At 45.9% G+C, this 22,074-nt stretch overlaps 2 protein-coding genes across 3 annotated transcripts in view; one reads left to right on the top strand and one right to left on the bottom strand.

Annotated features, from left to right (window-relative positions):
- LOC135386286 (hemicentin-2-like) overlaps positions 1-22,074 on the top strand; it is a 269,853-nt gene that overhangs the window by 110,436 nt on the left and 137,343 nt on the right. The gene's annotated exons all lie outside the window — the stretch shown is intronic.
- Positions 1-22,074, bottom strand: part of LOC135384206 (neprilysin-3-like) — a 40,914-nt gene that overhangs the window by 4,797 nt on the left and 14,043 nt on the right. The window contains exon 2 of one of the 2 annotated variants that reach the window (XM_064613420.1): positions 13,911-13,970. The exons of the other annotated variant lie outside the window; for it this stretch is intronic. Within the exon in view, the coding sequence (XP_064469490.1) occupies positions 13,911-13,970 (60 nt within the window). The remainder of the gene's footprint in view (positions 1-13,910; positions 13,971-22,074) is intronic. 2 annotated transcript variants of the gene reach the window in all.

A 22,074-nucleotide genomic window follows, 5' to 3' on the forward strand; every position in this document is an offset into this window, starting at 1 on the left:
AGAAAAGACAAGTTCAAAGCTATATGGGCAGAAAAACTCAATCAGAACGCAAACGGGCTGTTTTCTTCAGTTATGAGAATAACTTCATATCGCACAAACGGCATATATATGGCGGTTTTAATTTCTAGTCCGGGAAAGTTGACGGTGTGGGCAATGAAGAAGAATGTGCTGCAGATCCTCGGCTCTGAATCGGGTCTCTTGGTCAACTGAACTCCTGCCCGTTCTCTCGGCCCAATCCAGCCCATCAAACGCTCTGTGCTCAAAGCTCATTGGCCTTTTCGGGACACAACAGGACTTGGATCCTTCTTATGAAGGGGGCTCATTGTTTCATTCCCCACAACACCACCAGCAATGGGGTAGAGTATCGCCACCTGGCAATGAAACTCCCTATTCATCACTTTAAAATAAAATCGTTGGTTGTGAATTTCCAGTTGAAGGTGGCGTATATACCATAAATGTCTGTCATCTCTGGTCTATCATGAAAAGCGCCGACGTATGTTTCAGTATTGCTCTAGCAGCTATGTAGTTGCTAAGTATATGTCAGGTAGAACTGAAAAACACCCTTATGAGTGTAAATGGCTTGTCCTATAACTCGCACCACTTTTTACACCGTATGGTCTGGAATACCCTTTTTAAAGGGTGTATTCTGTGTAAAACACCCTTTGGAAGGGTGCTCTCCTTGAAAATGACTTTTTTTGCACCCCTTGCGCACCCTTTTAGGATGGTATAAGATTGTTAAACACCCTCCTAAAAGGGTGTACAAAGGGTGCAAAAGACGGCATTTTCAAGGAAAAACACCCTTTCAAAGGGTGCTTTACACAGAATATACCCTCTAAAAAGGGCGTTCCAGCCCATACGGTGTAAATAGTGGTGTGAGTTATAGGACAAGCTATTTACACACGGTGTTTTTCAGTTTACAGTGTAAGTCTACGACGCGCTCACTGCTGGAATTCGGTCAGTGGACATGTTCAGTTTCCTACAGATGGTACCCAATCTATTTTGAATTTAAATAGAACAAGAAAAAAAAAACGCAACCTAAATCAATAATAACATTGTAGATGCTGATGTAACAGCAATGGCATAATATATAAAGGGACCGCGACAGTTCCGAATCTTCCAGAAGTTTTGGAACAGCACAATGCGCCATCTTCACGACGCCAGCACGGCGTCTCAGCTGATATCTTGCATGGTTATTCCTACGAAGATGACTTTCGCGAAACTCCTTCGCTTGGAAAAGAACAGACACACTGCCACACTGTCAATGCTTACAGTTCGCACAACAGGAACTCGGGCAATGCAATAACAGACTGAAGAGCAATCGCTGACAAAATATCACCTGGAAAAGATATCCGCCTTCTTTTCCTCTATGGATATTTCAAACCGTTAAGCACGACCTTATACTCTATACTAGAGACCTGGACGGCTGGCAATTTCCATTGGGAGAGCCGGGCCATGGGTTAGTTACGCTAGTGGCCGCTGCAAGCGCCACATAGCATTACTGGGGAGAGGGAATGGCACTGTCATCCTTGCCACCGTCGTTCGTCTGCTACACAGACTGTTGCAAAGCATGCGCTACCCTCTCCCCGTATCGCTTCGTCGTTGTCAACACAGCCCACTGTACATTGCCGCGGTTTCGACAAATCACGTGGTAACGAATAGTGCTAGCTGGCGTGAAATCCCATAGCCAAGCGGCGATTGCCAGAACTAACAACCCCGGTGCTGGGAGCTTTGCGTATGTCCAGGTTACCATAGTTGCCATACCAGGTTACCACAGTCCAGGTCTGTTGTATAGTAGTAGGTCGTGCCGTTGAGAATGCTCTAGCGTCTCGGCCTTGCCCACGACCTACTAGATTATAACGACCATGTCATGGGCACCCCTTCCAAGCGCCGCATTTTTTGGAAGCAAGCGGTGGCGCTTCTCATCGTCCCAGTTATTGCTTCCTCAACTTCTACAATACTTTGTACTTCAGCTTACCTTAGTATTTCTGTATAACGGTGGACGTTCCACAGATGTTTCATCCTGGGGTTGATTATCACCATCATTCTACGCATTTTCATAGGAGATATCGCTGTCGTCTGCTATGGTAGTCGTACGTACGCTTGTGCGCGTTCAGAATTCAAATTTCCATCGTGCAATCGTGGCGTGCCGATGAGTAGCGCCCCTGGCGGATCGTGCGGACGGGATCCTCATAGGGGTTGCTGATTGTGACATGGTCGTTATAATCTAGTAGGCCACGTGGCCTTGCCATGGGAACGCAGGTTGCTAGTTGACCATCTATCGCCCGCTAAAGCTATAGACACAGCGCGATCTGCTGTATTGGGTATTGTTTTGGAACTACGCGTCCAGGAAAAACCGCGTCTTGCTTCAGTGAGAATTTTCTGAATTTATTTCGCTTTTCTAACGTAGAATTTACAACTTTCCGGTCACGTGACAGACACCTGACAGGAAGTGGCTTCAACTTCCTTTTTAAGGAGAGACTTCAGAAGAAAAATGGATTTCAAGCTTGCGGTATTCCCATAGCGATTTACACGAACTGCTTGAAAATGAATGTGGAGTCATAAAAACGACTTTCAAATTTTGAAAAAGTCTGGCTCCCACCGAACGTCCATAGAAGTACTTCTCCCTTTCGCTCTCTCGGCCAACATCACGGGTGCATTAGTCATATACCATTCCCGCGCTATTTTTCTGACTCTCAGGGAAGCAGATGACCGTTGTTTCTTTCCATCTGTGTCTCGGCGATCTCATCCCCAATCTCTTCGTCCATCGTTTTCTTCCGGGAATGTAACGGAGCGGCTACGACTGGCGTGGTATACTTACTACTTGTCAGCTCCATGCAGGGTGACGTAGGAATCGGAACCGGAACTGAACCCGAACCGAAAACCGGAAAAAACCGTTATTTTCTGACGAACCCGAACCGAACCGAACCCGAACAATTTTTTTGCTTGCCCTGAGCCGAACCGGAACTGAACCGAAAAGAATTGATACGGTTACCGGTTCGGGAATCGGTTCAGAGGTGAATTAATTGTACTACTGACCGACCTTTTTTTTTTTGCTCACCTGAAACGGTTATCTCACACCTTTCTCTTACAATCGTGTACGGTGAGCGTAAGCTTGCTTGCATGTAGCAAAATTACTGCCCGTGGACCGGTTAAACCGAGGCCGAAAAAAGTAACTGTTCCAATCCCTGTAAATGCCCCGACCGCTGACAGATTTCTTTTTGTCTGTGTATGTGCGGGGTGTGGGGGGGGGGGGGCGTTCTCCCTGAGCCGAACCCGAACCGAACCGATATACCTGAACCGGTTCAAGCTGATAATTTCGGTTCAGCGGAGCTAAACCCGAACCGAACCAATATGCCTGAACCCGAACCCGAACCGGACCGAAAAAATACCGGTTCCGATCCCTGGACGCGTTGGCCTTCGGAAGGGAAAGTTTTTCACACTCTTCTCCACATTCCTGTTTCGGTTTGATTGCTCGCTTATTCGACGCATAATTCGTCACACGAGAAAGAAACAAAGTTGGTGGCAGGTATGCTGTGGATGTTATGCACCAACTACGATGTGCAGCATTTTTTTGCGCCGATCGTTCCGAAGTATCCCTTTGAACCACGCACCATCAGAAATGCTGGACACATGACCGGACCAACTGGTGACAAACAGTTTCGCAAAAGCGTCGTCACTTTGTCTGGTAAGTTCCAGAACCTTCCATTTTGCGTACACATTTATAGGCCATAGCCTGTGCTATATAACTACAAAATACGAAGGAAATCGGAGGTGGGGTTTTGGGAAACGAGAGTCCAAAAAAACCCAATTTTTGAGAGCATAGCTGTACTCCACACCGTGTCGCCGAAAGGGGGCAAAGTACAGGCATGCAAATTTGATTTAAATTAAATTTAAAGAGCACGCTTCGACCTACACGGCGGTACTTCATATATCTTGATGGCGTGCATAGGAGGAAGACAGCGTAAAACAAATACGACCAAAATCTGAACTTTATGGCAACTTTTGCGATTTTTAATTGAAGATCAAAACAGAATTGACCCGTGCTGTTTACGCAGGCTGAAAGCCGTTGTACCTGACGTATTGCGCAAGAAAAATCTATAGTTTGGGGCCGTCCGCTGGCGAGGAATAAAATATCAAAGTCGCTCCGTCAGAAAGCTCCGCCGCCGAGTCAATTTCTTTCGGATTTTTATTTCTGACGGACCGCAACGCATTGAGTCAAAATATTTATTGCTCCTGTGTGCATGCGTGTTGCGGTACAATATATATTTTTTCAACGGAAATCGGTGATGGTGTCCGGACCACCCTACCTGAGTTGAAATGGAATCACCCAGGTAGAACCGCAGACAGACCCCCCTCCATTGTTGGCTGTGCCTCCTCTTTCCACTACATCTCGGGCTTGTAAACATCAACGTGTTTGGAGCAGTAGAATGAAAATTTTACACGCGAACTATTGCGTGTTCCTTCTGTACTTTATCGAGAAGGAAAATGCGGCACACAGCAGTGTTCACAGTATATACGCGCTCGTTAACCAAGCTCGCCAGGACCTCTACTGCTTCTCTATAAAATAAGTCTTCTCCGCTCGCCCAAATGCCGTACTTCCGCCATTGAAGCTGATATTTCGCGTCTTCACCTGTTTGCGACACCTGGACTGCGTTCACCTGGACTGCGACAGGTACGACAACCCTCGGGCCACGCTCCGAAGACGCCTTCTCGAGCGGTAGTGCATAGATTTTTCTCTGACCACTCTGCTCGGCCCAGTACGACGTCCCACACGGCGGTCTGTGGCGAAAGCAGTTTCGACGTTCCTGCACTGCCCGTGAACTCAAGTCTTTTCATCGCACTCTCGTTGTCAGTGCCCCACCATCTCCTCTCACCCTCATACACATTAACCTCATCTTTTTTTTTTAACGTCTCATTTGTCTTTAATCTATCGCACCCTTCTTTCGCCTTTTGTTAGTTTATCCTTTATTTCCTAATTCTCTTCTTTTCTTTCTCTCTCTCCCTCTCTCTCTTTTTTTTTTTTGCTTAATAATAGCAAGCCGACATACGTTTGACTGACCTTTCATCCTTTCCTTCTTCTTTGTTCCCATAAATATAACCCTCTGTCCCTTGGCGTAGCGCTGCCGGTGACAGATTTATTTTCGCGAAACGAATTCTCCTTAGTGCGTGTTTCGCATAACACGCGTGGTTTTAGAATTTTATTCCTGAACACGGTCCGCATACTTGAACAACAACAACTCTCTCTCGGCTCATTTCGGCGCGTTCGGTTTAAAGCTGGAGCTCGGAAAAGAAAGTTTGGGTACAAGAAACGGGAAGATAGCGTTCGTCTAACAAAGCTGTATCACGAAGCAAAATTGCGCCCATCGCCTACACGTTTGGTCGCTTGGACTGTAGCATCGTAAAATGTCGCTCGGATGTCCTTCTGATGTAAGAAACCGAATTGCGTATCCGGTTCGTTTCACACCCTAGCCGGAGAGAGACGGAAACAGGTTCGACTAAAACTTGCCTCCTGCAGCGTACCATTTGGAGGTAGTAAAATCTCCAAAGTCGGACACCTCCCTAACCTCGGACAACTCCCCATGTTGGACAAGATTTCATTGCACGGGCAGGCTCCCATTGAAACTACATGGGGACGAAATTCTCTATGTCGGACACCTCCCTATCTCGGAAGGAGGACAGGGTTTTCCCTGCTAAGTCGGACAAAATCCTGGCCAAATTAGCTCAATATCGGCCCATCTTTGCACCAAAAAGACCCAAAATGAGCCAGTGGCCTTGACTTTCGCCCCTCTTTTTCCCCTATACTGGTCTCAGCATTTTGTTGCTATACCTTTTAGAGTCCAAAAACAAGTGCTGTCAGTCTATATTGTAATTCTTTGTGTAAGCACTTGTCTTCGGTTTGTCTAGAGGCTTTGAACGCGCACTGCACCAAAGCAATGAAAAGTGGGCTGACGCTTCAGAGACAAGTCCTAGCTGCTCGAAAAGCTCCACAGGTAATGCCATTGAGTGGAAACTGAACGGAATTGAATCTACTAAAATCAGTAATAATTATCAGTGAAGAGTGGGTAGAGGTACCACTACCACCAGGTACCACTACCAGGCACCACCACCAGGTACCATTAAGGACCATAAATTGAAGAAGGGGGACATTTCTGGCAGCACAGCTATGATCTTTTCCATTTTTTGTTTCCCTCATATTCTGTAACTCGGACACCTCTATAAGTAGGACACACTTCGGCTGCACCGCGGGCGTCCAACATAGGCAGGTTTCACTGTACACGTATGCGTATGCACATGCACCTGTGGGTGGCCGCCATGATAACTGGAGAGAACGTGTCCTGAGCACACCTGGGCAAATTACTTCTAAAATGTAATTAAATTACTTTACTCCAGTTAGAATTTAATTCAATGAAATTACATTACTCATGATTGCAATTGAAATGTAACGAAATTACGTTACAACTACTACGAAAAAGTAATGATATTACAAAGTCATTGCTGCGAGTTTAATCGTAACCATATCGAGGATGCGGAAATTCATTGTCAGACAACACTACGTTGTAAAAACAAAACATATTTTATTCTGTGCCGATTGCGCGCGTCACCGTTCATAGTGGGCGTCGGAAATCATTTTAACTCGCCAGTCGGCAACTCTCTTTCTGCCAAGTGCCAACGCAGAACACGCACTCGATTCTTTCGTAAAAAGTTACAAGTAAAGTCATTAAAATTACTGCCCAAATGTAATTAAATTACATTACCAATTACATAATATCAAAAGTAATGCATTACATTACAAATTACCAGAAAAAAGTAATTCATTACTGTAATTTCATTACAATAATGACATTACTATCCATTTATGGTCCTGAGGACCACAAAGAATGCTGACTGTCACGTGATATACTGCAGGAGGTAAAATATGGTCATTAGTTTGTCGCGGTCAAAAACCGTACACGTTTTATTACAATGTTTTGCAACTCCAATTGTCGTTACTAGGTGGCGTCACCTCCGAGCTTGGAACGGGCTTTGGGGTTGAGCGTTGAGAAGGCGAGAATGGCGGCCCGCTAAAAGCTGTAACCCCTTCAAGGTTTAGCGTTTGGGGCACTGCTCCGCTCGGGCTCGGCGCTGAACCGTGAGGCGGGTGAAACGTAAACACGCTGAGTTGTACAGCTGTGTAACATCACAGGTAGCACTGCAATGAGCGGTGCGCCAGTAAGTTTAATGGCGTCACAGTGAAGAAGACAAGAAGATAATTGCTAACGTAGCTACAGATGTTTAGGTGCAAACTGTTTCTTATCACTCTTTCATCTACAGGGTTATGAAATTGAAAAAGAAGAATGCGACACAGTCGATACCATACCTTGGCTTAAAGAAAACTATAGAGATGTCACCTGAGAAATTGATTGTCATTTCCAGCTAATGATTTTCACACGGTGTGTGATTCGTTCCATCTTTAGTCCTGACGAAGACAGTGCCACTGTCGAAACGTCGACAACCCTTTTAGCATTCCAAATATCTTAAATGTAAATAAATTATCCCTTTTTTCTTACTTCCCGTACCTTCGTAGTCTGTGTTTCAATTTTCATTTCAGCTATATATATATATATATATATATAGTTGTGGAACAACTATATCCCCCCACACACTCCCCTCCCCCCACAATCCCCTTTAGTCCTGTGGAAGGCGACGCTGTCGCCGAAACGTCGACCCCTGTAACATGTAAATAAACCTTAGTTCTCTCCCGTAATTAGTTGAAATAAATTTTTTAAACTCTCCCTCAAGGCTTCTGAATCCCTTCTTTACCTTTTCTGTATATATATATATATATATATATATATATAAAAAGAAGAAAAAAGACATGCGCAAATACTGGTAATGACGGTACTTAAGGTACGAGGATCTCATTACGCCATAGTATATCCGTTCATTTCTGTTTAAAGACATGTAAAAGGAACGTGGAAGGAAATCTTCAGCGATAATTGCTCGGGATGACAGGTACAAAGGGACCTTAAGAAGTAAATACGGCTGACACGAGCTCGAGCGCTGAAGTCCACTTCACTAATTGTATGAATAGAATCAAAGAAACTGTAAAACACGTATCGGTCGATAACTTTTAATTGGGGTTGATAACTTTTAATAACGTTTAAAGTACGCAGCTCGTGCTAGTTCAAAACAAAGTGAGTTCGTCAAACTCATTCGCTTAGCGAATGTCATTTTCGCGTAATGTCATTTATAGTATGTTCCCCGTGGCAACAAACGAAATCCATACGTTCAGTGTGGACGTCTTATCGCTGAATTAAATTTTCCGCGTGAAAATGTATGACATGGTGGCTTGCCATGCTGTTTCAACTTTAGGCACGCGTCACGACATCTCAAAACAAGTTCGTGTCAGGTAAGACACTGTCTAGTACACTCATATACAGGGTGTCCCAGAAAACGTGTCATAGGATTATAATAAAAAAAACTACGCCACCTAGAATCATGCGGTCAACGGCATTTGTTCTTATTAGGTTTTTGCCACCTTCTAAAGTTAATGTCATGCACCCCAAGTTTAATTATGTAAATATTTGCGAACTGAACTCGGAAATTTGCCAAGTAAAGGTCACTTTTTTACCCCACCAATATGAAGAGCGTGCCAAAGTCACTCAAATTCATGATAATTGACAGTGATATTCAGGAGCTATCCCATCGGAAAAAACAGCCGAATATCATGCTTTTCGGAGCACCGGACCATAACGCGCGATGACTTTTTGAGCGCAATGCTCGCAGTCCGACGAAAGGGGGTTCCAAAGCCAGCCCACAGAGTGATAGTAGAAAAAGTAACAGTTCCTAAAATTGGGAGAGGGAAAGCATTATCTCAGCGAAAGTCGGACATGATAAGCCGTGCCTGTGTTATCTGTTTCTGCGATGCCGGGGTGGGCTGGGTTTCCAACCTCCTTTCGTCGGACTGACAAAGATTGCGCTGAAAAATTCATCGTGCGCTATTCTGTGCGACCTCCGTAGAGCACGATATTCGGCTATTTTTTCCGATGGGATAGCTTCTGAATATCCCTGTCAATTATCATTAATTTGAGTAAATTAGACACGCTCTTCACATTGGTGGGGTAAAAAAGTGACATATACTAGGCAAATTTCCGAGTTCAGTCCGCAAAAATTTACATAATTAAATTTATGTTACATGACATTCACATGAGGAGGTGGCAAAAACCCAGTAAGAACAAATGCCGTTGACCGCATGACTCTAGGTGGTGTAGTTTTTTTATTATAATTCAATGACATGTTTTCTGGGACACCCTGTATACATCCATACAAATACTGGATCGTGTATGGCTTGAATGGATCACGCCATAAAAAGAAATTATTGAGAAAGAATCTCATGAATTTCGTCTCCGTTTCGGTTCCTGGTAGTGAAAACAGCCGTTGCCGTTGTTGCCGTTTTCATTTTCGTTTCTTGCTGAATTTCGGTAGTTACCGTTTCCGTTACCCGTAACCAACCCTGTATCTAACGCCCCTCGCGGAAGACGGTGTGTCTAAGCAACTTTTACCCTTCCACCAAGTTCCTACCGTCCTCGGCCGGGTTTGAACCCGCGATCTTGGGATCACCAGGCTGACACGCTACCGACTGAACCACCGAGGACGGCAGAGTAAAGTCGTTCAGCGATGAATCCGCTTCCTCGAAACCAACCTCCGAAGTTTCGCATCTCTCCACACCCTAATTACTCTTTGTTCTGCACAGGAGGTATGACTATGCAAATTCGCGATCGCGTAGTCTGCACGGCTCAACGTTACCTCCTTCTGATTGATAGTGTTTTGAAGTGTGCCGAATAAAGTTTAAACTTAGAACCCTCCAGTTTCCTCAGAGACGCTGTAATGACAACGTAGAGCTCTCTCTTCTGCTGGTCGTCATTCGCCATTGTTAATCTCCATTTTGGTGCAAGTCAGGACGTTGCTCACACAGATGAGGACAACTGCGCCAACGGCTACTACACCGCTGCGACACTGCTACGATGTGTAGCTGTGGCTGTACATACCATATAGAGGACATGAGAAAGGGATGAGAATACTCCAGAGAGGAGGAAAGTGACGTAAGGACAAAGGATGAGTATGTGTCCAGTCCTCCACCATCCACGAGTCGTCCTTATTCTCCTCTTCATTGTGTCGACGCGGAACTCAATAGCATGCGCCGCTCCGCGTCTGAAGGGGGGGGGGCGTGATGTGGCGGCCCGTGAACGACGACGACGAGCCTCTGCTGCCGCGCGTTACTGCTCCTGGCAGCCAGTTCTACCGACATCGTCCTACCGTGAGGCCATGCACATCTGCCCGCTGGGACATTCCATCGTCGCCGGTCAGGTCTCATGTAGGAGAACATCGCCTCTTCTTCCAAAATATTTTAGCTTCTGAGTGCCGGGTTACCCGAGAAGGCCAATAGGAAGCCTTCGCGCACCTCAATTTGGTGGCCGTGATACGCGAGCCTCAGTCCTATATTGTCCGTGCGCCCTGTGGGTGCCGGCTGCAGGTTTTCCTCAGACGCTGTAAGGCATCCTCATCAACACATTATATCCTAATGCTTCAGACAAGGTTTTTGTGACGAAGGTACGTTGACTCTCACCGTCGAAGAGACCAGAGTGTGCAGCTCTTTCTTGTGTCCTCGAGCCCAAGCAGCTGCCATCTGAAGAAGTACGTGATTGTGTTGACTGATGATGTTGATGTAGCCTCGAGACTGACGTGATTGATTGATCGAGACTGATTTGACCTTGACTGTTCAGCGTTTCTTTTATGTCATCGTTTCGACGTTCACCCATGACGTTTGATTCAGGACATGTATGTAACTATAGCCGTATGCGATGCCACAATAACTGTTGGTCTGTTGATTAATGTTGCCCACCTAAGGGTTGTTTAACGTGCACCGAAGCGTCACACACGACACACCCTGTTTCACGTTCACGGTCATATATGAGGCAGCTAAACAGCCTGTGCTGTTCTTTATTTCCCGGTCTTGGGTACCGTCCTCTCCGAAACCTTTAGCACACTCGAGGACCCTTAGGTAGTGAACGGTATTTTGAGGTGTAGCACTGCTCTCGTCACTTAGAAATTGCATCATTGATGGACGGTTGAATTTTCAGGTGGCTAACTCCCCCAGTCACCGTGTCAGTGCACGAATTCCTTGTGTTCCTTTTTTTTTAAACCTCCTTTCCGAATTTTCTTAGATCAGAACATCCACGATAAATCCACCATTATGTAAGGTGGAGCTGGTTTGGAACGACACACGCACGCACATACGTGAGATGATGATCAGGTTGCGATTCACCGCCTTTGTTGCGGTATACGCTGCTACATTGCTTTTTGGGAACGAATGAAGGGATGATGATGGAAAGGGTACCCTTAAGGATCTGACGCAAGTTCCGTGCAGCGCAAGAACTGCTGAACAGGCTTGAACACGAAGGCCTTGAATCTGGTGGGTAGCGTTTGAACACGGTTCAAGAATCTTGGCGAGGTCAAACGGCCGTTGGTCAAATACGTTGCAGGCCAATTTCCATCAGTGTGCGCTCTGTGGTGACGCTGCCCACACTCTAAGAAAAAAAGGAGTACTTTTACTCCTTTTGGGGAGTAATTGCATTGCCACAAAAAATAGTCCCTTTAGGGAGTAAATGCACGGGAGTAAATGAATGTCACAGAGTGAATACCGCATTTCACGCGCTGTTGTAAGAATCCCAGGTACATAATTGGTGCGCATGCATGAAGATACTTTGAAGCAAACCGTCAACCGTGATATATCGAGTGATATAAAATCTCGCGCCATACTAGGGCACAATTTGCGAAGAAAGATGCGCTAACTGTTTCTTACTCTGCGTGGCTGGAAAATTGCTCCGTTGTGTGAGTTATACAGCCTTATGTCGTTCAAATTGAGCAAGGGCACATATTTACGTAGACTTTTGCATTCAGGAGACCATTCGCGAAGTTTAGTGACAATTTGCAGTCCTGGGGAGTAAACGGCGGGACTAAATGTCGGGTTAGGGGACTAAAATGGGTAGTAATTGCAGACTAGGGGAGTAGAAGCTGCAATTACTCCGCGTTTTACTCCTTTTTTTCTTAGAGTGCACGAGGCAGGATGATGTAAGGTCGCCGTGCATTCCTGAGGTATAGTGCTGACGGAAGACGACGAGGTGGAGCAAACTGTGTTTGAAGACAGGTGTAAAAGCAACGTTCAGCGTCATGCGGTGGAAGAGCGATGTAAAAGGGAAGGAGATCGAGGCGGTTTGGAAACGACTCAGCTCTAACACGATATGTGGACCTTTTAGTGCTCAGGGCGACGTCTCAGCAGATGCTTCATCGCTGTCTACTGCAGCACTACGTAGGCGAGATAAACTGCAGTGTTGTACATGTTACCGAAATATGGTATCGCGATACCGACACTCGTTACTTGAGTAAAAAGTATCGAAATACCGATATCGATACTTCTTTTTTAAAGTAACGAAGTACCGCTATCGTTACTGACAAAAGGTAACGCGATACTTTTGTTTGAAATGCGAAGATGATGTAACATAGAAATCTCTCTTACGTGAGCATCCCATTCGTATAGCAAACTAGAAGATTGAAAAAAAAAAAAGGAAATTGGGAAGAAGGCGGTTTTGCAGTGAAAAAAAAAAAAGAAAAGAAACAGCTTGTTTATTATGTAGCCCTGATAATTGGCTTGACTTTTGTCAATAGCTTCTTCTCAAAGTCCCCTTCTGCCATCCTTCCAGGACGTGGTCTTTCCGTCAGCTGACAGAGGCCAGTGTGGCAATTACGTTGGTGTCAGGCCCATACATACCGTGGAGTCCAATGAATCATATCCAAAGTTAACAATAACACAGTATATGTGAGCGTGACACAGTGCGACACGGCAGCTTAGCACTGAAATCCAGAGGGCACTTTTCAAAGACTTGACCTCTGTTCGTTGACCTCAACACTTTCGTTGAACACAGCATGATTACTTCCTCCAGTTTATAAGAAAAAGCAGTGAACGTGTGTTTGCTATAATTCCATAATTACGGTTACGGAGCACGTAGGCGTGTCCACTGGCTTCTTGTCGAGGGCAAGGGGGATCGTTGACAATGAATAAGAGTGAGAAATATGGTGGGTGAAGAAAGGGTGGCTCACTAAAAAGTATCGGTACCGGTAACGATACAGAGATGCGTTACCATAAATTTGTAACGGAAATACTTTTCCGATACCGGTTTAAAGGTACTATAAAGCAGTCGAGGTCGAACTTATGCAATCACATGAGAGTGCTAGACTCAAAGGTCCAGCACAACAAGTAATATGCGCAGGAGTTTACTCTATGTATTTCTAATTGGTAAATAAAAACGCAGTCCAGAATGTCGTGGCGACTCCTGGTGGGAAGAAGTCCTCAATTTGTCAAGCAACCCTGTAAACAAGGAGACCGATAAACAGATGGCTTTCCTGTTGGGATTTGCAAATACTACCCTTTGAGAAAATGTAATTTGTGTGAAAGAAAATAAACAAAAGTCGAATCTTGCACTCAGTAGCTAAACGTCTATACCTGGGCCTTGTTTCAGCACCGTGGCGCTGCTATCGTACGTCGCTCAGTTTGACCCAGAGTCGTGCGCATGAGACATTTTCGCCGCCGTACTTGGCGGAGTTGGCGTTTCGTCGGTCCGCTTCGCCACAGTGTTGCCAGTAGATTTAAATTTGCATTTTTTCGGGAGCTATAACGTCTATGTGAGAAAATTTTGCGGCATTTCACTCCTGAGGACGTACACAATTCAGGGCACACAAAACATGATGTTGCACTTCGACTGCTTTATAGTACCTTTAAAAAAGTATCGCGATACGCACTCCGATGCCAAAAAAAGCACCGATTACTGTAAAGGCGTTACGTACAACACTGAGATAAAGCACCCACCACTTACCACATGATTCTCGAGCTTCCAGTCGCGCCTCGGAATTTGGGAAGGACCGAACGACGCCACCTACAAGGACCACGCAAAGAACAAAAGGAATATAAGTGGTATATCAGCCCGGCAAGTTTATCGTGCGTGAAATGTTCACACGCACGAGTGCGTGCGGAATCGAAACGGCTGTCGTCCGTTTTTGAAGTCGCGTTTTCTTCCCCTTTGCTCCGCAATCCTTCTTTAAAACGCTACTACGTTCAATGATATGTTCCGGAAGGATGACGTAATGAAACATCAACCAATGAAATATTTTTTTTTATGCAGTCTTAGCGCCGCGAAGCAGCTGCCACTGTGAGCGGTTAACAACGATGACAGATTACTTGAGTCATCAGAGGTAGAGGTACCTTTCGATGTCGGCCTATGCATAAGAGTGTCGCCTCGCATATTCCACTGCGCTTTCCCTAGCAGTTATTAAGGTGTTCTCGTTTTACGTATATATGAGCCTGTTTAACGTGAACGTATGCGAGGGTAGCCAAGCGAAAACAACGTCAACCTAGACCGCTGGCAAGGTAATGAGACTTTTCTTCGAAGTATCAACTCCAGTCCCTTTCGTACGGGAGAGAGAGAGAGAGAGAGAAAGAAGGAAGGAGGGAGGGAGGGAGAGAGAGAGAGAGAGAAAAGTGTGGGCCACTGTAATACTTAGCACTGCGCGAGTCCTTCTTAATACTGTTACGTCTTGGCATCTTTGGTAGCGTGACACCAACGAAAGAAATGGGGAACCGACTCAGGGAGCAAAGTATAACGAAAGTGATTATTTCATTATATACAAAAGATATACAAGTGGTCGGCGCTGCGGCCGTCCAGCAGCATGGATAGTAGGGGAAGACGAAGATGCTCCGATGGCCTCCGCTTTTGTAGACTGCATTGGGGCCACGTCCTTGTCAGATTCCACGTACGAGTCCTATTTTGGTGGCCGGAGTCCGTGGGAAAGGCGTTGCTCACGACGGAGAGAAGAAATCCCTCAGAAGGGACAATAGGGGAAGTTGAGTGCTTGCTTCCCGCAATGTGTGTCTGGTTTGGTCGTCCAGCCTTGGCGCTCGAAATTATCCTCTGCTTCCGATTTGTCTACGTGGTCATCTGTTTTGCATGCGATCGTAACAATACCTTGGCGCTGCTCGCAGTTTGTTAGGTGGACAGCTCAGTTATCGCCACTTCATCGTCAAAATTGTTTTACGTTTTGTTTACGTTAAAATTTACGTTGCTCGTGTGTTATTGTCTTCACCCGTGATCAGGAGTGAATTAATATTTAATACTATAGTATCTAATGAGATTGATATGCCCATGAACATGATTTTTTATCATATGGTTCGAAGTGCTTTTCTCTAATAGTGTTCTGCGTTTTTCCCTGATTCCTTTTTTCTCTGTATGGGTACCATCACAAGGCGCTTTAATGGGCCGTTAATGGGCACAATAAAAACCAAATCAAATCAAATCAAAATATAATTGTTTGTATGGTTCGTCATCGCGCGTGCAGATGGAGTAGATGGTGGGCACCTTGAAAAAGACCATGGAGAAAACAAACGCAGGAAGTTCTGTACTGGTTAAAGGAATTGTGACACTTTGATGTACAGGGTGTTTCACCTAACGTGTCACAAAAATATATTTAAAAATCTACTTGTTTGAATATGATGTGGGATATCTTACGGTGAACTTGTGCCATGTCGTACGAGCTCTTTGATCCATTTTCAGTCTTGAGAAATTGAAATTTCTTTATTGATTTCCCATATTTGCCAAGTCTGTGGACGTTTCTTGCCATCTACAGATAGCTCATGTGTCGAATGTAGCCCAATATATCACAAAATACATTTCCCACTGCATAGCTAAAATAGCTAAAAATCTAAAAAATAGCTTAAAAAAAAATAGCTAAAAATCGCATCCCAATCTACGAACTCCAGCTCGCCGAATGCAGTTAAGCGGTTTATCAGTGAGGGACTGAGAAGGTGAACTCCTACCGTCAAACGGGGAAAGGATACTGAAGCCTTTCGGCGCGCTGGGTGTGGTGGGAAATGGCCTATAGGTGCGACAGCGGACATCTCACAAGATGAGGGAAAGCCTAATGGCTCATGCTGAATCATGTAATGACTTGGTGAACTATAGACGGTGAACTATAAATGGCACACAGCGACCAGCCGGCTATGGAACGATGCAGCGATATATTGTATGTCAATCACAATATCACTAAAGATATTTATGACGAAAAAACCTCGAAACTACGGAACGTCACAAAAGCACACGCAAGCAAGGACTGAAACACAGCTGAGAATGATGAAAGAAGGATGTCACTGAAAAGATAGTCAGCTCTAGGATTTGAACCCACATCTTCTGGGTTACCGGTCCAGGGCTCTATCAATTTCTCATCATTAATTTCTTAGGCACTTGAGGCTTCGTATGTATTTGTCCGTTCTATATGTGTTCCAGCCTCAGAACATCAGTTGCGGTCATGTTCAACAGCTGAGAAGTTTAATAGGGTAACGACAAACTTATCTATCCCTGATATCAGGGTTCTTCGTACGGAATCCTTGCCACAAGCTCGCATGTTATCTCACCATTCCTGCACTAACAATATGCGTGATGTTTTGTAATTCGTTCATTTATGCGTAAGAAAAAATCTCTTGCAGTGTATATTTTATTTCGAAACACTTGAGTCAACTAACTGTTATGTGCTTTTAAACCAGGCGTTTTAATACGACTCCTACTGGTTCATTTACAAACCGTAACCTCTGGCGCCACTATCGTGAGAGGCCCTATTGCAACGTTGTGGCTGGCTATGAGGATGATTTCGAGGCCTTATAATCGCTTATTAACCGGTTTTCCGCGGAAGAGTATAACTTATCAAGGCAATGTAAACACTCCATCAGGGATGAACGTATAGGAAAACACAACGTCCCATGTGCGACCGAACCGCAAACAACGTACTACGTCGTGTGTTATTACAGAGTGTTCGTCCTGCTATCGTCACTAAATAAGCTTCGCTTCAGGGTATCGACACTGATGTCTCCATGGGAGAGCAGGAGCGCCATCTTGTTTCCGCACGACACCGGTACAATCCCCATTTGAGCATAAAAGACGGCTAACATAACGCTCTCTGTGGGATGGAGAAGCGTGTATGATTGTTACGCGATATTCCATGTATTGTCCACCAGAGCGTCCCGAAAATGTCAAAGTGAGCTCAAGGCCGTCAACTGCTGCTTGTAAACGAAAGAAAACATTTCACCCGCGCACGATAGATGGCATCGTGCGCTAAGGTGCGCCAGAGCCATTTATAGGGAGAGTTTGGCCATTCTCTGATCTTATGCCGCCTCGTGAGTGGAGCCTATCTTGACGTCAGAGTCGTCGTTGCGCCGCCCAAAAAGCCTGAATCCAAGCAGAATCCGCTTATCAGCCATATGGTGCGCGCCATATTGATGCTGTCCGTCAGCTTTCTTGTCGCACTGAATGCAATCTACAGGATAAGGCGATAAGGGGGGCATTGTTGTCAAACTGAAAGAGTTCAAGGACGAAAGGCTCTCGAAGGACAATGTACGCACGTATCTTCCCTCCTTGCATCGTAAACAACGATCAGCATCAATACGGCGTCGGCGACCGGCTGTCAACGGGACAACAATAGAGCACGGCGAGGGAGGTGGCTTAGCCGTGACGTCGCATGACGCGCTTCAAGTTAGGCTCCTCCTAATGGCCAAACTCTCCCTATAAACGGCTCTGAGGTGCGCAGTGCGCGTGCGCGTGGGAAGCGTGCCACGAAACAAGATGGCGCATGCTGGCTCTTGGAACTCAGTGTCGAGTCGGCACTCTGAAGCGTAGCTTATTTAGTGACTCTACGTCCTGCAATAGTGCGGCGGAAGGCATGTTGCCTTGGCAGGACCGTGCGAACTGGGCCAAGTTCGTAGGGAAACCTTACCGGCATCTGACGCGGGTGACGTCACAAGGCCGGTGTGGGCAAAACAAATTAACAGAGAGTCCGGGACAATGAGAATAATGTGACACAGTTTGCCAGAAATTACCATTCGACAACACTTGAATCAATCTGCAATTACATACGGCAGTCAGGTGTCGCGTTCGTGTGGTTGCCCACACAACAATGGCGTCTTTTGTTTGTAAACGGAAAGAGGCCTATAGGGAACACATCCATCGCTGCCGGTTCACCTCCCAGTTTATAGGTCAATCTTAGTCACTAAGCCACGGTATAGTAAGGTAAATTCAGCGAATAGGGAATAGGACATGTTCCGTCAGTTGGTCGATCCGTACAGCACGTTTGGAGATCAAATGATGACCGCTGTCTCCCGGTCTTCAATGCATTCAGCGAGTCGCGATTGGGTTGCGATTCCGCAGTTTGGGAAGACAGTCACCCCAAGATGGCTAAACCCATGACTTTTTCTTATTTTCCTCACTGTCTCTCTCATTCGAGACAATAATGCGACGATGAAACAAAACCGATACAACGAGAGGAGAAACAACTTTATTATGGGATGATGGCTGAGGCGTTTCATCGCCAGGGGGCGATACTCTATCCCATTGCTGGTGGTGATGTGGGGAATGAAATAATGAGACCCCTTTAGAATAAGGATCGAAGCCCTGTGGTGTCCAGAAAGGTGAAGAGAGCCTTGAGGGCAGAGCGTTGGTGTACTGGTTGTGGCCAGGGACCAAGCAATTTTGTTAGAGTGAGGGGGCAGGAGTCTAGCTTGTTAAGGGATGCGGAGAGTACGGTTCGGGAAGGTTCGTAGTGCACTCTAAGAAAAAAAGGAGTAGTTTTACTCCTTTTGGGGAGTAATTGCATTGCCACAAAAAATAGTCCCTTTCGGGAGTAAATGCACGGGAGTAAATGAATGTCACACAGTGAAGACCGCATTTCACGCGCTGTTGTAAGAGTCCCAGGTACATAATTGGTGCGCATGCATGAAGATACTTTGAAGCAAACCGTCAACCGTGATATATCGAGTGATATAAAATCTTGCGCCATACATAGGGCACAATTTGCGGAGAAAGATGCGCTAACTGTTTCTTACTCTGTGTGGCTCGAAAATTGCTACGTTGTGTGAGTTATGCAGCCTTATGTCGTTCAAATTGACCAAGGGCACGTATTTACGTAGACTTTTGCATTCAGGAGACCATTCGCGAAGTTTAGTGACAATTTGCAGTCCTGGGGAGTAAACGTCGGGACTAAATGTTGGGTTAGGGGACTAAAATGGGGAGTAATTGCAGACTAGGGGAGTAGAAGCTGCAATTACTCCCCGTTTTACTCCTTTTTTTCTTAGAGTGTGTGGGCAATGGAGAAGAATGCGTTGTATGCCTTCAACTGCACCGCAGTGGCTGCAGTGGGGAGAGGCAACTTGTCTCGAGCGGTAGCGCCACTGTGCTGTGAAGGCCACGTCGAGGCGCATTCGATGAACCAATGCGGCATCTTGACGAGAGATATGTGCAGGCATGCGGAAAGCGAGCGCTGGATCAACTCTGCTCAGCATGGCGGGGGGGTAGAATGTCAGCGGTCCGTTGGCGGGTAGCCAGAAGAGCCCCGAGGCGTCGAAGTACGGACCGACGGTCTCCTCCTCTCAGCAGTGCAATACGCGTCCGTCTCCGAGACGAGAGAGCTGCTTCGGCGGCGCTGTCAGCCTGTTCATTGCCTTCGACACCGCAATGGGCTGGAACCCATTGGAGAACGAGCCTGTGCCCTGCTTCGTAGACAAGTTTGTAAGCCATTAACACATCCATGACCAACGGTGCGGAATACAGAACGGTGCGGACCAAGGATAGGAATTTAAAAAAAAAGTGCATGAAATACAGACAGATAAACGAGATTCTTGTTGTAGATATTGGTCGTCAAGTGCTGAAAAATCGTTTCATCATGTGCCTGTGATCGAAAGGGATAAAATTAGTGGTCCTGCGGCACTATATTCAACTGGTCGTTATCCCGTGGTGGTTGTGGTGGTGGGTGGTGGTGGTGGTGGTGATGGTGAAAGGACTCGCCGTTTTTGGCCTCACAGAGGTGGGCAACGTTACGACTGACGCTGCCCTGGGGAAAATGTGCGTCCTGGGCAGACTTCTAAGTGAACTGTGCCGACATATGTCTGAAAGCGTCTGAGGAAAACCCAGAAAAAAATCCAGACAGCACAGCCGGCATCAGGATTCGAACCCGGGTACCTCCCAGCCTCGACGTAACATGGCCACGGCGAGACTGGGAGGTACCCGGGTTCGAATCTCCCGTAGGTGGTGGTGGTGGTGGTGGTGATAGGGCTTGCCGTTGTCGGCCTCACAGAGGTGGGCAACGTCACGATCGACTGACGCTGCCCTGGGGAAATGTGCGTCCTGGGCAGACTTCTAAGTGAACTGTGCCGACATATGTCTGAAAGCGTCTGAGGAAAACCCAGAAGAAAAAAAACCCAGACAGCACAGCCGGCATCAGGATTCGAACCCGGGTACCTCCCAGTCTTGACGTAACATGGCCACTGCGAGACTGGGAGGTACCCGGGTTCGAATCTCCCGTAATTATCTCGTAACGTGCGTTAAATGCACCACTTCAGCTGTGATTCGCCACGAGCTCCCGCGCGAAGGACAACCGCGACGTTCGAAAAAATGTAATAATGGTAATGGTAATGTGAATTACAAGTAACGCAACGTTATCGCAACGTTTCTTTTAAATCACCGCCTATACCAAAACGTCTTTCACGTGCTGTTTCTTGACGTTTGGAGTACCCCGTCTTTAAAAATATAACGAAAACGCTTCCTACATGGGACTTAATGTTGGGGAACCACGCATAAAAAGACACCCGTACTGCGATAAATGGACGGGTATTTCTCATGAGGAGTTGGTATTTTCCGGAAAACCTGTCCCTATACCGCTTACGTCAGCGCTTTATCTAAACCCCCTACGTTTTTCTTTCGTTTCGTTTCTTTAAATTTTTTTCGTTTTCTTTTTATGAAAGGAATGGCACGTCGGTCTATGCCTGACTAACCTGTCCTCGTTGTTTTTTTTTGTTTTTTTGTTTTTCAATGAACATATCCCCCCCCCCCCCCCCCCTCTATGTCTTTTAAGACCCTCCCAAATGTTGGGCGACACCACGCTCTAAAACCCTCTCAGGGGGTTCCTGGCTGTTTCAGGTTTAGACGCATGTCGATAATAATACGTTAAGCTGCTATGACGTAACTGTAATAATGACCCCATCCCAAATTATTTACATCCCCCGGGCATGAAATATGCCGTTACTTTGACAACAATAGAACGGGAACGGGATTCATCGTTCGTGATTTTAGCGCGAAGAAAACTGCAAAACTTACGCTTTCCGCCAAGAGGCGCCACACGGTGGAGCGCATAGGGCGTCCAATCAACGCCGGATATTGTTTGCGGAGACCAATGGGATGCCGCACCGCATCCTGAGGCGAAAAAAAAAAGCCTGGAAAGTGCAAATTGTGGCATCCTTGGAGCTTATACCGCGAATGACGCAACGGATGAGGGAAAGAGAAAGAAGGAAAAGGAACAAACAGAAACAAAGAAAAATCGTCGCTCGGACGAAAACGAACCATGCGGCTCTGACGCTCGTCTAGCTTATTAAGTTATTATGCACAAGGACCTTTCTTTCTACTACATCTTGGATGTTACACCCGACGATGATTTTTATTTTGAATGCAGCGGTTCCCGGACGAACCCAAAATTTTTCCACCTAGTGCGTCAAGGCGTATTCTATTAAAGGAAGGAATCTTCGAGACGAGCGCTGAGGATGACGATTATTCGATTTCGTCCTCGTGCTTTTTTTATTTATTTTTATTTTTTTCAGGCCGAAGTGTCTCCAGCAAAAGCGTTCGGATTTGAGCATATTTGAGTGCGAGTACAAACGGCTTAAAACCGAGGTTGAAGTTATTCCGCATTGCGATTATAAACAAGTTTCGCGAAAGATGCGTGAGGCGAGCAAGAAGCAGCCAAAGTAAATAGAAGACGAATGGGAGTTGACGTTGTGGATGATTTTGCTTTCTTCCTTTCTGTACTGAAATGTGGCATCCTGAAAAGTCAACATCACTGTTTTTGTGCTGCATATATTTTCCTTTATCGTTTGCTCGACACTGAAGCATTATGCAAATAACTTCTTTTAGGAAAATATTTTTATAGTTAACAGTTTGCGTTTTTTTTTTTACG

The sequence above is a fragment of the Ornithodoros turicata genome, chromosome 2, assembly GCF_037126465.1.
Source record: "Ornithodoros turicata isolate Travis chromosome 2, ASM3712646v1, whole genome shotgun sequence".
In the NCBI taxonomy this organism is placed as follows: domain Eukaryota; kingdom Metazoa; phylum Arthropoda; class Arachnida; order Ixodida; family Argasidae; genus Ornithodoros; species Ornithodoros turicata.